Source organism: Mustela nivalis, assembly GCF_964662115.1.
Source record: "Mustela nivalis genome assembly, chromosome: 7".
Lineage (NCBI taxonomy): Eukaryota > Metazoa > Chordata > Mammalia > Carnivora > Mustelidae > Mustela > Mustela nivalis.
In genome coordinates, this window is record NC_139026.1 from 74,653,931 (window position 1) to 74,672,750 (window position 18,820).

The following is an 18,820-nucleotide window of genomic DNA, read 5'->3' on the forward strand; positions in this document are numbered from 1 at the left end:
CTTGCTATGACCAGGAAGCCGGGGTTGATTTTCTGGAACCATTTCAAAAGATAGCTTGTTAACTCTTAAATATCCTTCAAAATGATGGTACAGTTATAATTCTAGCTCAAATCTCCATTGCAAAAATGCCCGTTGCCATGTGTTAAATTTTTTTTTTTGACATAGCTTCTTTTTTTGAATTTCATTTGTTTTTGCAGCAACCCGTGTATTCAAGTCAGTAGGTAGTTCCCATCTTGTACCCTGAGGAGTCTCTATCTTTCTTGTCACAGGCTGATTATTCTGGAAAACCAAAAATGTCTTCCTGCTTGAGTAGATCTTCTGGGAATTAGAAATAAAGGACTGCCTTTCCAATTTTCCAGATAGAACATTTCCCATACACTTGGTCAAACAAGATGCTAGGAGGTAGTTTCATGCACACCATGGCCAGAGACACAACATGTGGAGGCAGACTGCATGGATTCTACTCCTACCGGTATTTGTGTTCTCAGATTCCTTAACAGCTCTGGGCCTGTTTGGGTGTCTGAAAATGCAGATAAGAACACCTACCCCATTGCTTCTTGCAAGGATTAGATGAGTTATATTTTAAAGCATTCTGAGCATTTAAAGCAATAGTAAGCCACCAATAAATGAATACTATAGTACTCCTTACTTGTGCTTTTAATTAGACATTTTGTTGTACTAGTTAATGTTATTTTGGTCACACACCCCTAATTTCCTATTTCAGTTACTTATTCTGATGTTTTATGAATTTTTAGTTGTATGATAGAAACTAGAAATGTTAAAGAACATATAAATTAGTTAATTAATTAATTAATTAATTTTAAAATTTAATATATGAAAGCACACTATTTTGCTACAATGGTACCCTCTCTCAAAAGATTTCTGTGATGATTTTTTTTTTTTTTGCTTTTCCAGACGTAGTTACTCCAAATGGCTTAAATGTTAAGAAATTTTCAGCAGTGCATGAGTTTCAAAATCTACATGCCATGTACAAGGCCAGGATCCAAGATTTTGTTCGAGGTCATTTCTATGGGTATGCTCTTCTTTATTTAAAAAAAAAAACCCTATGGCATAGAGAAAACAAAATTGTTATAGTAAATGTTTATCTTTCCCAGCCCCCTTTGAACTTTAACAGAACTCGTTTGTACATCTTGTTGCTGTTGCCTTATTTCATTTGAAACTGTTTTGTTTTGTTTTAGTCATCTGGACTTCGATCTTGAAAAGACTTTGTTCCTTTTCATTGCTGGGAGATATGAGTTTTCAAACAAAGGAGCTGACATCTTCCTAGAAGCCTTATCCAGGCTAAATTTTCTGCTGAGGGTAAGAATGCTATAGAACACTGTCTAACACTTTTACAGGAGGACTTCCTTCTGTGGGAAGAACAGAACTTTCTGGCTTCTGAAGAAGTTTCTAACAGATATATGATTGTGAATACTTAAAATGACAATCTTCTAAGAACAGCTCCAGCCTTTCAAGTTACATATTGGGATCGCCACTTTGTTCACTCGTGTATCTGTCTATGTTATCAGGTATTTTTTTAAGAGAGCCATGAGCTTATTGTGTTCTGTTTTAAGATGACATTATAGCATTCCTTCTCCTGTCCCAAGAGTTAACCAGTTGAGAGATAAATATGAAGAAATCAAGCAAATGGAGAACAAGATTCACCATTTTAAAAACCAATAAAGACTGTAATGGGAGATGTGGCTTGTTAAAGGACACCCATAGGCTTCCTGATATTAAACCTGCTGGTAGACCTGGCTAGCTCATCACATTGCTGTGTTCCCCCAACCACAGAAGGCCTGCAGGGAACCTGCACCACACTGCAAACAACCAAGCAGTTGTTTTCTGTACAACAGGGAAAACACACACAAATGCTATTCCTCTCCCTACTCACCAGCCACACTTCCTCCCTGAGATTAAGAGTTTGAACTATGAAACCAGGAGATGTCCCACATCGTGGAAACAAGGAGGGGAAAAGAGGTTCCCACTTCCATGTGGAATCCATCAATTTTTGTTCAGGAAGGTGGGACTTAATATAGGTTCCCAATTAAGCCAGCAATAAAACCTGTGCCAATAGAAGGAGCTATACAAAATGGTACCATGTAATAGCTAGTGATTAAAGTTATTGGCTTATATTCTAATCTTATCATGTAAAAATATAGAATAAATAACAGTAAGCTATAGGAGACCAGCATAGAATTTCAATCCTACTGAGATACCAAGACAACCTAAACTTTCCTGAGCTTGTACTGTTCTCCAGTTAATTTTTTTTCCTTGGACATAGATTTATTTTTGCTTTAGAGCAAACATCTTACCAAGTATCCTGAAAGATTTACTGATACCACTTAGTAAGGAAATAATACATTAATAAAAACCCAACTCTGTAAAATAAGACTGAAGACCACAAACATTATTTTAGAATAGGCTGGATTAATCTTATTCCATAATATTTTTGATATGTATCTATTCAACAAGCTTTATGGACTCAAAGTTATTATCAAACATGTATCATGTTTAGGGATATTATTAATCATTTTTTCTATACATTTATTAAACAGTCACTTTATCTTTATGTATGAAGCAAAGGCTAATCACTATTCTAGATATCAAAGGTCATTACAATACTTGAAGAAATTAAAAGAAAGCATTCTCTCTCATATAGTGTATTTATTCTTTCATAGCACGTTGGCTACTCTGGAGTGAGTTTCCTAGTCTCTGACTTCTACAGATTATCTTAATGGACAGTCAGACCTCTGAGGGGGCCACAAAGTATGGGTACCACACTTAGGAGACAGTCATTTCCAGAACACATGAACATTCATATGTGCACTGTCTTAAGTGAGTTTATGCTTCCACTCTCACAGCTGTTTGGGTATGTCATTTCCTTCTGAGATGTGCTAGGGAAGAGAAAAAGAAAACAGTATAGAATAAAAAAACACCAGTTTGAATCTTAGCTTTGTCAATAATCTGTTATAGGAACTCAGACAATTGAAACACTCGCGCCACTCTTTCAGTTAGTAAAATGAAGAACATGCTAGCTGTTGTTATTATGAGGCTTGGGTTAAGTTAAGCTTTTAAAGCATCCAGCACTGCCTGCCACCAGAGGGGCTGGGCATACGCTTGTTCCTGTGCTTTAGGGCCAGAAAAACAAAATGCATCATTATGGAAAGACTTTTAAAGGAAAAGTGTAAGCAATCTATTTGTGCAAATTATTGTGAGTAAACTGGAAAAAAGAGATTGAAACAAAGCTAAATCCCCATAAATTTTCCAATCTGAAATTTTAAAGAACTAATTTTGACTTTGTAACATAACTCACATTCATCTGACCTTTTTTTTAACCCCAGAAAAGCACTGTGATACCACTAGCAATTGCTATGTATTTTACCTGCTTAAGGAAAATATTTTATGCATGAATTTTCAAATTGTTAATCAAAAGATCATGACTAAAAACCAGATTTAAATTAATATTTCTGAGTAAAGCTTCAGGAAGGTGGCTTTAATTTCTCTGTGAATCATAAGTAAGTATTGTTTTTATTTAAAGATAATTTAAAACAGTTTTTTTTTTTTTAAGTTTAAGGTTCATCTGTTGATGTTTTCTTTTACCTTTGGTAGTTGACTTGTCGTGTTTCCTAATCCCCTACTAGATGCATAAAAGTGATGTCACAGTGGTGGTGTTTTTCATCATGCCTGCCAAGACAAATAATTTCAATGTGGAAACGCTGAAAGGCCAAGCAGTACGGAAACAGCTATGGTAACCTCATGTCTTGTAAATACTCTCAAGCAATTAGTGTCAACCGATTTTTTAAACATGTGTAATTTCTGATATATGTCCTTAAACTTTTTCTTTAAGATATAATTATTATAACACATGGGCACCTGGGTGCCTCAGTTGTTAAGTGTCTGCCTTTGGCTCAGCTCATGGTCCCAAGGTCATGGGATCAAGCCCCGCATCGGGCTCCCTGCTCTGCGGGAAGCCTGGTTCTCCCTCTCCCACTCCCTGTGCGTGTGTTCCCTCTCTCACTCTCTCTCTCTGTCAAATACATAAATAAAATATTAAAAAGAAAACATTATTATAGCACAAAGGGTACCTGGGTGGCTAAGTCAGTTGAGCTTCTGCCTTTGGCTCAGGTCACGATCCTGGGGTTCTAGGATCAACCCTCCACGTTGGGTGGGGGCGGAGGGGCGGTCACTGCTCAGAAGGGAGTCTACTTCTCTCTCTCCCTCTGACCCTCCCCCTCTGTTTCTGCTCTCCCACTCTCTCACAAATGAATAAATAAAAAATCTTAAAAAAAAGATTATTATAGCACAAGTGCTGCTTGGTTCTCTTCTCATAGGCTACTATGTCAGATTATGTAGTACCTATCAAATTGTGTTACTATAAAATCATTGGAATGAGCCACCATGGAAGGATTAAAAACTCTGTAGAAATATTTAAAGATAGGTCGAATTTATTTTTAATTTTATTGTGAAAATTTAAAAATGAAAGCTAAAGTAAAGACATTTAGTGTAATGACCCCCTCCATTCTCATAGCCCACATTCAACAATCACCAATGAATTTGCCATCTTGTTACATCTATACTTCCATCCACTACCCCACCCTGCCCTTTTTATCCTGGCCTGAGTATCATCAGGCAAAAAAATATTAAGCTCTGTGGGCTGCTCAGGACGTTCTGCTGCTTCAAATCTGGAGGTCTGAACTCAAGCTAAATTGGCAACTGGGAAAAACAGTAGAAGAGGTTCCACAAAAGAAACCTGTTAATTTGGAAGGACACATTGACAAAACATCAGCATGGTCACACAAACAGATTTTAAATTGCAACAATGTTTAAATTATAAATCTTCCAATTCATACAGGGACATTGCACATTCTGTGAAGGAAAATTTTGGAAAAAAACTCTATGATGCATTGTTAAGGTAGGTGCTGAGACTACTTCACACTTCAAATATGTTAGGGCTTCGTTATTCAAATTTAATAACTTATACACTATCATGCATTTCTTTTGTTCCAAATATAAAAGAATTATTAGCCTTTGAATATGTATTATATTATGGGAACGGGTTTTGTTTTACCCATCATCTGAAAAATACTTATAAACAGGTTGTACAAATGTGACATCATCACATAGACAAATTAGGTTCTAATTCAATGAGATTCTCAATAGGGGTTAATATGTCAATGTGAAACTGATGGAGATTTCATGAAACTTATAAGTCAAGATATGTATTGACTTTATATATTAAATACCTATATTTATTTATATACTAAGTTTATATTAAGTAATGTTAAGTAACCTATATTTACTTAAAGAATAATAAACATTCAAATACATAATAAAATAAATGAAATATATAAAAGTATTAAAAATTCTAAATAATTAAATCAAATCAAAATATATTATAAAATAATAATATATATAAAATATATGGATTTCATTAGAATATGAAGAGAAAGCTGGTTGTCTCCTGACTGATTGTGGCAAACATGCATCATTTCCTTTTACCTGTAAAAATATCAAATTATAGATGGACAGGTATGGCCACTTGTGAACATATTCAAGAGTAGCCAAATATGATGAGAGTGTCCTCCTGATGGTCAACATTAATGTTTTAAAAATGAGTTTTAAGGGATATCTGGGTGGCTCAGTCCTTAAGCATTGGCCTTTGGCTCAGGTCATGATCGCAGAGTCCTGCCTGCTTTTCCTCTCCCACTCCCACCACCCCCGCCCCCGCCCCGGCTTGTGATCCTGTTCTCACTATCAATCTCTGTCAAATAAATAAATAAAATCTTTTTTAAAAAGAAGTTACAATTTAAAAAATTTAAAAAGGAATTTTAACTTTCTTCTATGCTATCGAAATTATTCTTTTATCAAACTTCTTCATGCCTTTGAGAGTCATCAGGAAACCATGTTTGCTTTATATTTTTTTTAATGTGCTTAGAGCACTATCGGACTCATGGAGACATTGAATTTGTGCCAGTTATTTTTATTTTTCTTATTAATATTATTTTGCCCCACAGAGGAGAAATTCCTGACATGAACAACATTTTGGATCGAGATGATGTAACAATTATGAAAAGAGCCATCTTCTCAACTCAGGTAATGAAGAAAAGAGTGACCCACACTCCCAAGATTGTTAAAATCAATTTAGGTCAATATTTTAACTTATTAGAATGGGCAAGTTTGGGAAATATATAAACCCAGGAGCTAGAAAAGTTTTTCTTATGCATTTACCTAAATGACAACTTTACTTATTTTCTTTTTTGGGTGCTTTTCAGTGCTCTTTTAAAAAATTTCTTGGGGGGCACCTGGGTGGCTCAGTGGGTTAAGCCGCTGCCTTCGGCTCAGGTCATGATCTCGCGTCCGGGAATCCCGCATCGAGCTCTCTGCTCGGCAGGGAGCCTGCTTCCTCCTTTCTCTCTCTCTCTGCCTGCCTCTCTGCCTACTTGTGATCTCTCTCTGTCAAATAAATAAATAAAATCCTTAAAAAAAATTTCTTGGAATTTATCTTGTATCAACTTAAAAATTCCTTTGGAACCAATACGTCCATTTAAAATTGGATTTGCAATTGCAATTGGATATACAATTGCAATTGTATATTGCAGTGACAACAAAATGGTCCCTAAAAATCTTTGAAAAGCATGGCATTTTGAGTCATGATCAAGAAAAGATGAATGTTTCTCAGCTGAGAGGACTTTTTGTAAAAATGGAAGATAGGCATTCACCAACATCTTGTCATAACAGTGAGGCATCAGGTACCATCAGAGGACAGGGCTGCTAGAAGGGTCCAGGAAAGGGGTTCATCTTGAGTCACAACTTCAGGACACCTTCATTCCAAACAGGTCTTAAGAGTGGTTAAGAAGTCTAGGCCTTTCATGTAGTGGCTGCAGGTGAGAAACAGAAGTATCATGTGTTCATAATTCCAGAAGGAAGTTCTTCAAGCCTTTGCCTTCCTCTGAAACCTGCACAAAACTTAGTCATCATCATTAATGTCTCCAAAAGATAGAGGGCATAAAAGTTGGATGACATGTTGCCAATGACCTATTGTTGAAATTAGTCACACTTATTAATTCGTCCCACAATTGACATTTTCTTTCCTCTATGACTTCAGCGACAGTCTTTGCCTCCAGTGACCACTCACAACATGATTGATGACTCCACCGATCCCATCCTCAGCACCATTAGACGGATTGGACTTTTCAACAGCCGCACAGACAGAGTCAAGGTAGAACTAATTGTTTACGTAAGGCACTTCAAAATGACTTCGAATATATTTTTTCAGAATTTATCAGAAGACTCTTGTATTTGTTTTGCTAACTTTGAGAAAGATTTCAAATGATATTTCTAAAAAAAATTAATTCTGTTTCCTGTTTTGGGTAATTAAAATGTAAAAGATAATGACTATTTTAGTATTATTTGTAAGATTGTACAATATCAACAGTAAGAATAGGAAAATTGTTTAATTTTTAATGATACAAACATATTCTAAGAGTTGTTTTTTAGATTCACTATGAATTTAGTGAATCCCTGAAATGAAAATGAATTATCTTTGTTTCTTCTTAATAAAGTTGAACTAAAAGGGGATAATACGAGAAGCTTCCAGTTTCAGAGAGTCTGGCTCATGATATTTTTATGGAATTTTCTATAGACCAATTCATTCTGTTGACACTTGAGTTTCTAAATGATTAAGCCCAGTGTGAGTTGTATGAATGAGACCTGATTTCTGCTCTTGTGGAGCTTAGTCTCTCAGGGTTGTACTGAGGGGGTACTATGCTCAGGCACAGTGCTAAGTGTGGGCATAGTGGTGAACATATAAACAGACAGTTGCTTATCTCTACTCAAACCCATTCAGCGGTATTTAAGATCAGGTTGTCACAAGATTTTACCAATCTTTTCAAAGGTCCCACTTTTTCTTCTTTCACCTTTAGCAGATAACCTGAGAATTCAGCGTACAAACTCCTTAAGTGTCCCTAAAATATAGATCTTTTACTTATTCTCACTTCTTTTCCTTTGGGTTCTGAGGATTGCTCTGGGATCTCATTCCCTCTGACATTCTTGGGAAACTTACCCTGTCAACCTTCCCTTATACTGCAGGTTTACTAGCTTCTTCCCTTGCTGTCTACCAATATTCCTTAAATTTTCTCACTTTACAGGGACACCTGTGTGGCTCAGTTGGTCAAGTGACTGCCTTGGGCTCAGGTCATGATCCTGGAGTTCCAGGATCAAGTCCCGAATCAAGTCCCGCATTGGGCTCCCTGCTCAGCGGGAAGTCTGCTTCTCCCTCTGATCCTCCCCGACTTCATCATGCTCTCTCTCTCAAATAAATAAATAAAATCTTTAAATTTTTTTTTCTCACATTACAAAGCAAACAAACTCTGCTTTAACCTGGCCTTCTCTTGATGTTTTTGAATGTTTTGGTCTTTTCTATTCTTCCCTGCAAAATCTCTTGGAAAAAAAATAGTCTATTTGTAAATTAATTCCTCCTGCTGCATTTAGTATTTAGTATGAGTAGGTGTGGTGGAGGGAGACAAGTTAGGGACCTTCTGCCACAGAACAGGTGAGAGATGATAAGGGACCCTTACAAAGGTCATGCCAGAAGTGCTAGAGAGGACAGAATAATGGGAAAGGCAGCTGCGTATAGAAAAGATCATCCTTTGTAACCAAAGATCATTGGGAGGGAAAAAGCGGGAGAAGGCAAGGATGATAACCTTTTGGCTTCAGTATTTAGTCAGTACTATCTAAAAACTAGGGAAAGGCTTTATCAGATTTGAGTTCAGTTCTTGGTAGATTGTGTTTGAGTTATACGTGAGTTATTCAAGTTAAGATGTTTCGTGGGTACTTAGAAAACATAAGACAGTCATGAAGGGAGCTATCAGTGGAGGGTCAGCGGGGGATGCCAGGGAATGAGGACCCTGCCATGCTGAAAGACCAGGCTGAATGAGCAGAGAAAAGTGTGGACCCAAGAAAGCCTCAAGATTTAAGAGGAGAGTAGAGGAGGAAAAGTCAGTGCAAGAAAGGAGCAAGAATTAGAAGAGAAACATATCTCAGAAATCAGGGCAGGGGAAATTTTCGTGATGGTAGATAGCAATAGCTCCTAGTACAGAACTAAATGATACAAGCTGGTTTTTTTTCAAGACTTTATTTATATGTTAGAGAGAGAGAGAGAGAGAGAGAGATTACAAGTAGGAGAGAGGCAGGCAGAGAGAGGGAGGGGGGGAAGCAAGTTCCCTGCTGAGCAGAGAGTCCGATGCAGGGCTCATTCCTAGGACCCTGGGATCATGACCTGAGCCAAAGGCAGAGGTTTTAACCCACTGAACCACCGAGGCACCCAACACTGTTTATAAAAATGTCTGTTTATAAAACGTCCCATGTGGTGTTATCCCATTCATTTTAAACATGTTTCTCCACACATGCATGCGTATGTACATAGATACACACATATTTGTGTATATTTCCCTGTGCCATAGAAATATGGGTAACTTTTATTTTCTCATTTGTGTTTCTGCATTTCCAAAATTTTTACTCCCAGCACACACCCTGTAATATGCAAGCTACACATTTTTCCCTGGAAATGCAGGGACGTATCTCTCAAGGATGCATCATCCTTCACATTTTTCCACACGACTGGATTTGCAGAAACTTACCTCCCTCCAGAGTGTATCAGCACTAATTTGATCACATTTTCATTCAGTTTAGACCAGTCCTTCTCAATGTTTTTTCTATTGGAAAGGAAATAGTAATGGAAAGAAAGCCTATTATTTTCCTGTTGTTTTCTGTTTTATGGAACTTTGTCACACCTATATTTAAATCTGCGGCTCTTCCTCTAATGATCTGCCTGGCACATGATTTGTACAATAAATGTAGACAGAACAGGGGACTGGAGCCAGACTGTGGTTCATGCTTCCTTTATTTTGGGGAGGACTGAGTTTAGAAGGTCTCCTGAAATTGGCAGCTCTGAACAAAGTATGCTTTGCTGATCTGTGTGTGTATGTGTCTGTGTGTTTTAAAGTACAGTAACAGTGAAGCCATTTCTCAGGAATGGACAAGTAACATTATTTCCTAAGTACTTGAAAGACTTCGTTCCTCTTTGTCTTTGCTGATGTTATTCTCTCTTTCTGAATTGCCCTTATCTCAGCCATCCTAATAGCTCCTTTGGGATCCAACCTAGAATTCATCTCCTCCTTGTGTTTGTCCTTAATTTGCATTCATCTACTCCAGACAGAGCAATCACTTTCTTATCTGGATTCTCAAGATGCTTTATTTCTACTACAGATATAGGAATCATCGCATCAAGTTATTTGTATTTTTTTAATATGTATGTTCTTTCCTCTTTGAGGCAATGATCATATCTCATATACATTTTCTCAGTATTCATTCTCTGAAAAGCAAACACCAAGACAGGATTAGATATGAAAACACTTATTGGTAAAAACGCCTGTGCAAGATAGAGATGAAAGCAAAAGCAGGCAGGGAGGGATAGTTTACACAGTGGAAAGAGGAGGAAGGAAGGTGGAGGAGGGAAGACCCACAGACTGCAGCCCAGGGCTAAACACCTCTCAACCTTTTTTTTTTTTTTTTTTTAACAGAGAGTCAAATGTCTTTAACAAAAACTAGAATCAATAAAAATTAACAAATGCATGAAAAATATACACACCTAGCAGCACTATGTAGTGACTTATAAAGGGAAAAAGCTGACCACTAACAATGGCTGGTCAGCTAGGGGAAGGAAGCACACACACAGAAGCATGTGCACTCCTGTGTGCACACACACACACAAAATCATTTTCAACAGTACAATCAATCTACAGCTAAGATAGATTCCAAATTATTTTCCAACGCTTTCTTTTTTAATACAAAAGATGCCTCTGTGTGTGGGGGGGTGTATGTGTGTGTTGTGGTTTACTGTGATTTATTTCGAGTATATTAGCATTACTACATACATCTCTTCCCTGTATCTAAACCTTTCTTTTATGTTTTACTTTCATGTGTTCTGTTCACCAACCAAACAGTTTCAAGTTGGTGGGCAGACGGGTGCCTTATTCTATGAGCAATCACATGCAACAACTTTAATAGGGATTCCTATTAGAGTAGGGGTTTTCCAAACAAAAGTTGTCCAAAAGAATCACTGGTTGTGCAGAAATGAGCTGGCACTAGAACCTCTCCTTGCCAGGTCTATAGGCTGGAGCAGCTGCTGTAGCTGCTCAAGATGGGAAGCAGTTGGGGCTGTCAATCAAGATCTGTTGTCTGCCTTTAAATCTCTGCCCCTTAATCAATTTGCAAATTTACTTAATCTACCTCAGTCTTCTCATCTGTACGATGGTGGTAAGATAGGTCTACACTCACAGAACTGTTGTGAGGCTTAAATAAGTAAGATGCTGCAATTAGTGCAGACCATGGCACGTGGTGAGTGCATGATAGATGTCAGCTTTTATCCGTACTTAGCCCAGTACCTAGCATGTGCTGGATACTCAATAACTTTTAGAAGACAGGTGTAAAAAGTTTGATGAGAGTAGAAAATGGAGGATTTCTCTCTGCCTGGAGAATTGGAGACGTGTTAGCTAGATCCGGTCTGGTGAGCAGACGTTTATCACACACATAACAGCTCATCCTGCAGAGAGCCAGCAGATAGATAAGTAGATAAGAAGGCACAGAGATACAGAAGCACATGGCTTCTGTAGAGTGAATGGAGAAGGGAGTTTGTCTCACACAAATCATGTTTATATAGATAAGCTCAGGAAGAGTTTGAGACTTTCACTGGTTATTATCATAAAGCAAATGCACGCACAAGAAATAAAAGAATAACCCCTTCACAACAATATATGCTCCAAGCACTGAGATAAGTTTTGGTTAATTCAGAATGAAAGTATTTTATTTATGACTAGTATCCTTTAAAAAGCTTAACACTGACTCATTTGATCACCTGCATATTTACAGAACTCTATCGAGTGGTTCTTAACTCTTAGATTAACAAGTACTTTATATGAATGCTACCACTTGATCCAGGAAACGTTACAGATTGTTTCGAAGTTGAATGTATCATCAATTCTGCCTTGGCAGTGGACATAGTGAGAAAACCCTACAGTGCAGACTCCAGGTCCTAACCTGATGCCAGCACTCTGTGAAAGCAAATTAACTTCCAGGGATCTTAATTCCCTCACAGGATAAATGTGGTTAGACAGCGTTTTGGTTTTGGTTTTTTTTTTTTTTTCCTTACTGATAGAGGGTCTGCTGTGAGCCAGGTACTTTGCTGGGGGCTTTTGTATATAGGATCTCATCTAATCCTCTCGGTAACCTTGGTCTGACCTCTAACATCCTTTCCTCCGCCCTGGGCCTCTGTCATTGGCTGTTCAGGGCCCAGAGTAGCTGCTTTCATATTTTAATTTTGCTGTTCTGTTTGGCTGAAACAAAATGAATGAACCATGATATTCTCGTGTTCAAAAATGGGCTTTGGAGAGTACAAATTTTCCCAGGCTTGGAGAAGCGAACATAGGCACAATGAATTTTGAATCCCTGTTTGCTGATATCTGCCAGGGATATGGTGGGCTGCTGATTTGATGATTGTTTGGACACAGGATCTGTGCCTTTGTCTCTTTTCCTCATGCAATACTCAAATCATGTTTTATGGAGGAAAATATTTTATCTATTTTTACTTTGGGATTTGTGATTCTTGTGATTGAGTGAACTATCATTTTCAAATACTAGTTTTGGATATTTTACCATTTTACTGCTTAAGTTTAACCGAGGTCCCATTTGTGGGTCTCCTGACATGTAACTAATGTATATAATTTCTTTATAATATATTCCTAAAATTAGAATAATGAGAATATCATGATGTTGCTAGGATTAAATGAAATAATATATGAGAACATTATTTATAATATATAAAGTATCATATAATTGTTATCATTGTTGTTATATATCCAAATTAGTGTTTTTCTTCACAGTAATGTCTTTGGAAAAATATAGTTATTCTTTTATTATATTATATATGTTATATTATGTATATGTATAATTTAATAATATATATTTTATTTGTATATTATATGGCAAATACTATATACTATATAATATTGTGTCGTATATTATAACATAATATATACAGTATACATATATAATATATATCATATATTATGTATTTTATATATGGCATATATTATTTATATGTGTACAATATAAATACTATATTGTATATTGTATATACTACCTTTATACATAGTATATACAATGCTTTTAAATCAGATTTTATTGATTTTTAATAACTACTTAACTATGAGGAGAGGCTGACAAATTACCTAATAATGGTTCAAGAAAAACTTCAATAAATACGAGAAATTGGAGAATTCTTTCATCCAGGTCACCAGTTAAGTAGCTGTTCTACAGCTTTCCAATGATAGTCATTCTCTCTCTTGTCTCTGTCTTTGCATAACATTACAGGCAACGTAGTCTCAGTACCGGCTCATACCAGCACATGAGAGCTCAGAAATTTTGTGAGCCAGTTTTTTAAATAGCCATTTTTTAAATTTTGGCCATTCTAACTGCTGTAAGGTGGTATCTCAATGTGGTTTTAATTTGAATCTCCCTGAGGGCTAGGGATGATGAACATTTTTTCATGTGTCTGATAGCTATTTGAATGTCTTGATTGGAGAAGTGTCTGTTCATATCTTCTGCCCATTTTTTTTATATGTTTGCCTGTTTCATGTGTGTTGAGTTTGAGGAATTCATTATAGATCCTGGATATCAACCTTTTGTCTGTACTGTCATTTGCAAATATCTTCTCCCATTTCATGGGTTGCCTCTTTGTTTTTTTGACTGTTTCCTTTGCTGTGCAGAAGCTTTTGATTTTGATGAAGTCCCAAAAGTTTATTTTCGCTTTTGTTTCCTTTGCCTTTGGAGACGTATCTTGAACGGAGACGTATCTTGAAAGAAGTTGCTGTGGCTGATATCGAAGAGATTACTGCCTATGTTCTCCTCTAGGATTCTGGTGGATTCCTGTCTCACATTGAGGTCTTTTATCCATTTTGAGTTTATCTTTGTGTATGGTGTAAGAGAATGGTCGAGTTTCATTTTTCTACTTATAGCTGTCCAGTTTTCCCAGCATCATTTATTGAAGAGACTGTCTTTTTTCCACTGTATATTTTTTCCTGTTTTGTCGAAGATTAATTGACCATAGAGTTGAGGGTCCATATCTGGGCTCTCTACTCTGTTTCACTGGTCTATGTGTCTGTTTTTATGCCAGTACCATGCTGTCTTGGTGATCACAGTTTTGTAATAAAGCTTGAAATCAGGTAACGTGATGCCCCCAGTTTTATTTTTGTTTTTCAACATTTCCTTAGCGATTTGGGGTCTCTTCTGATTCCATACCAATTTTTGGATTATTTGCTCCAGTTCTTTGAAGAATACTGGTGGGATTTTTATCAGAATGGCATTAAAAGTATAGATTGCTCTAGGCAGTATAGACATTTTAACAATGTTTATTCTTCTGATCCAAGAGCATGGAATGGTCTTCCATCTTTTTGTGTCTTCTTCAATTTCTTTCATGAGTGTTCTGTAGTTCCTCAAGTACAGATCCTTTACCTCTTTGGTTAGGTTTATTCCCAGGTATCTTATGGTTCTTGGTGCTATAGTAAATGGAATCAATTCTCTAATTTCCCTTTCTGTATTTTCATTGTTAGTGTATAAGAAAGCCACTGATTTCTGCACATTGACTTTGTATCCTGCCACTTTGCTGAATTGCTGTATGAGATATCACCTTACACCAGTTAGAATGGCCAAAATTAACAAAACAGGAAACAACATGTGTTGGAGAGGATGTGGAGAAAGGGGAACCCTCTTACACTGTTGGTGGGAATGCAAGTTGGTGCAACCTTTTTGGAGAACAGTGTGGAGATTCCTCAAGAAATTAAAAATAGAACTTCCCTATGACCCTACCATTGCACTCCTGGGTATTTACCCCAAAGATACAGATGTAGTGAAAAGAAGGGCCATCTGTACCCCAATGTTTATAGCAGCAATGGCCATGGTCGCCAAACTATGGAAAGAACCAAGATGCCCTTTAACGGACAAATGGATAAGGAAGATGTGGTCCATATACACTATGGAGTATTATGCCTCCATCAGAAAGGATGAATACCCAACTTTTGTAGCAACATGGATGGGACTGGAAGAGATTATGCTGAGTGAAATAAGTCAAGCAGAGAGAGTCAATTATCATATGGTTTCACTTATTTGTGGAGCATAACAAATAGCATGGAGGACAAGTGGTGTTACAGAGGAGAAGGGAGTTGGGGTAAATTGGAAGTGGAGGTGAATCATGAGAGACTATGGACTCCGAAAAACAATCTGAGGGGTTTTAAGTGGCGGGGGGGGGCGGTGGAGGGTTGGGGTACCAGGTGGTGGGTATTATAGAGGGTACGGATTGCATGGAGCACTGGGTGTGGTGAAAAAATAATGAATACTGTTATGCTGAAAATAAATAAATTAATAAAAAATGTAAATATAAAAAAAATAAAATAGCCATTTAAAAAAATTAAATTGTATCAACTTAAAAATATAAATCAACTATATTAAAATGAAAGGTAATGCTCAAAACTCATCACATCCTAATTGTTAATGCTACATTTTATGATGATCTCTATATTTAAAGTTATGTATGGCTATTATACCCACATGGTGGGAATATTCTATAATGGTGAGGTACTGCTTTCCCCATCTCTAGTTCAGTGACATCACAGTGGTAACTTGAAACCCACCATAGTAGGGATATCTAGAGAGTGAAAATAGATGAACACTCCATATCATGGCTTGATTAATTGTGTGTCGATTGTCTAGGCTTACGAAGGTGGCGGATGAATATGAACAATACAGATTAAACTTAAAAGGGTTGTGTCCCGAGTCATTACACAAAATTGTGAGTGGCACAAAAATACAAGGACATATTTTTCCCATATTCAGAAGCTAATATCCAACTTGGGAAAGAAGTCACTATGTCACTGATGAACCTATGAAGTTCTGACGTGTATCTCTGAAAGGATCGACATTCACGTCACAACTACGTTCAGTCCTCAGTTGAAACTAGAATTTAGTTCTGAATACAAGATTTTGTCCAAAGTCAACAAAAGCATTTGGGAGCATTTAACTATCTAAAATTTATAATAAGGAGTTTTTTATATATATATTTCAATAGAATTCATTCTTTAGAAAAGTTTGCTGTTCACAGTGAAGTTGAGCAGCAAGTACAGACAGTTAGTTCCCAGGTACCCCTGCCTCCCCCACATTTACAGCATCCTGCACTGTCCATATATTATACCAGGATCTTATATTTGTTACAACTGAGGAACCTACATTGACGCATTATTATCCACCAAGATTCATAGTTTATGGTAAGTTACGCTCTTGGTGCTTTACCTTCTGTGACATTATAAATGTATAATGACCTGTATCCACCATTACAAAATCACACAGAACAGTTTTACTGCCCTAAAAATCCTCTGAACTCTGCCTATTCATCCCTGCCTCCATCCAAAGACTAATCTTCTTTCTGTCTCCATAGTTCTGCCTTTTCCAGAATGTCATATAGCTGGAATCATACAGTGTATGGACTTTCAGATTGGCTCTTTTCACTTAGTAATATATATTTAATTTTTTCCATGTATTTTCATTGCTTGATATCCCATTTCTTCTTAGCACTGAATAATATTCCATTGTCTTGATAGTTTATTTATCTACTCATCTATTAAAGGATATCTTGATTGCTCCCAAATTTTTATCAATTATTAATAGAGCTGATACAAACATCTGTATACAGGTTTTTGTGCATACATTTTTTACTATTTGGATATTGTATGCTATACTTTCTTTATATCAATAAAATGTATAGTAAACTTATGTACAAATATACACTTATATTTTAGGTTTTTTTTCTTAAGCATGTACCAGAACAACATTGCTTAAAGATCATAGTAAATATGTTGGCTTTTACTCTGAGTGAAACAGGAAGCCACTGAAGGATTTTGATCAGGGAGTGCCTGGCACTGTTGAATGTTCACTCTAATTTTACTGAGTAGAGACTTGGCAGAATAGAAGCAGGGAGATAGGTTAGGAGGTGATTACCTCTGGGTGAGAGAGGCTGCTGACTTTGGTGAAGGCTTCTAGTCTGATCTAATCTAGATGAGATTCCTAGTACATCTCTGTCCCTTAGTTCCATTTCCCTGGGCTACCTTGTGTTCTGGCGCAACGAAGGACAGTCTATTATATTACAAAGCTCCCCTCTTTTCTGCTCCAGATAGGGGCAAATTGATAAAAAAGACAGCAGTCAGCCATTAGGAAACAAAATAAACCTTTTTTTGTTGCAGTGACCGGTTGACTCCCTTGGTACGGTGTGTGACTTTTTTTCTTTTTTTTTTTAAGATTTATTTATTTATTTGAAACAGAGAGAGACCTCGCACATAAGCAGGGAGAGCAGCAGGCAGAGGGAGAAGCTGACTCCCTACTGGGCAGGAAACTTGATGCAGAACTCCATCCCAGGATCCTGGGATCATGACCTGAGCCAAAGGCAGGCACTTAACCAACTGAGCCACTCAGGTGCCCTGAGAGGATGTGACTCTTGATCTCAGAGTTGTGAGTTTGAGCCCCATGTTGGGTGTAGAAATTACTTTAAAAATATCAAAGAGATTACTGCCTATGTTCTCCTCTAGGATTCTGATGGATTCCTGTCTCACGTTGAGGTCTTTTATCCATTTTGAGTTTATCTTTGTGTATGGTGAAAAATCTTTTAAAAAATACCTTATTGTCAATACAGCTTAGCAATGTAGCTTAGCACGGTAACAAAAATGGCCATATTAACTCCCTTTCCTCCAATCTAGGCCTTGGAACCTGAGAGAAACTTAGTCCACAGAGTAGATAATACACTGAATGGAGAGAAAGGAAAAAAGCACCCAAGCTTATCTCTTTTTCTTTTTTTCTCCTCTCTCTTTTTCCCTGAATGTAGAACACAAGGATTTTAGATGTCAAAATACCGAACCGTAGGAGATTTTTTGCTTTATTTTCTTCTCTTCTTTTTTTGCTCATTAAAACTCTCCTTTTTAGGTGATTTTGCACCCAGAGTTTCTATCCTCCACCAGCCCTTTACTACCCATGGATTATGAAGAGTTTGTCCGAGGTTGTCATCTTGGAGTATTTCCATCATACTATGAACCATGGGGCTATACTCCAGGTATGTGGCACGTATAGATTATGGAATGTTTTAAATCTTATTAATCTATTATTTTATGCACATGGATATAATATTCAGAGTTGATATGTAATTTCTACTAAAGTTAAATTATAATAATATATTGTATTATAAGAAAAAAATGTGTTATAAAGGGTACATATTATTGAGTTATCTCTCCGAGTCCCAACTATTCCTATAAAAAAGAAATTGAGTGCAGGTAGGTTTAAGATGAGAAACAGTGGTCCAGAAACAGTGTTCTCTAAAACTTATTATAATTTTTAAAAATTAATGGATGTATTTAATTTTTAATAGGTACCACAGTCACATAGTTAAAGAAACAAATAGTATAAGAAAGTAAACAATGAGAAGTCTTCACACCATAGTCACTCAAAAAGGAGGTACTTCTTTTAAGATAAAATGTCAATTCAATGACAGGTATTGTGACCCTGACATCATTCCATTCAGACCCTTCCCCTCTTCATCTGCCTTTTTTTTTTCTCCCCAATGGTAGATTCCCAGATGCACTATCTATTTTCTTTTTGTCCCCTCTGAGTATATTTGTCACTGGTATCAAGAGTGATCAATTTGTATTTGGACTGAAATGCCTAACTA

At 36.8% G+C, this 18,820-nt stretch overlaps 1 protein-coding gene across 1 annotated transcript in view; it reads left to right on the top strand.

Annotated features, from left to right (window-relative positions):
- GYS2 (glycogen synthase 2) overlaps positions 1-18,820 on the top strand; it is a 52,799-nt gene that overhangs the window by 24,874 nt on the left and 9,105 nt on the right. The window contains exons 6-12 of the mRNA XM_082738608.1: positions 916-1,033; positions 1,200-1,320; positions 3,645-3,751; positions 4,856-4,915; positions 6,018-6,096; positions 7,109-7,222; positions 18,082-18,208. Coding sequence (XP_082594734.1) covers positions 916-1,033; positions 1,200-1,320; positions 3,645-3,751; positions 4,856-4,915; positions 6,018-6,096; positions 7,109-7,222; positions 18,082-18,208 — 726 coding nt within the window. The remainder of the gene's footprint in view (positions 1-915; positions 1,034-1,199; positions 1,321-3,644; positions 3,752-4,855; positions 4,916-6,017; positions 6,097-7,108; positions 7,223-18,081; positions 18,209-18,820) is intronic.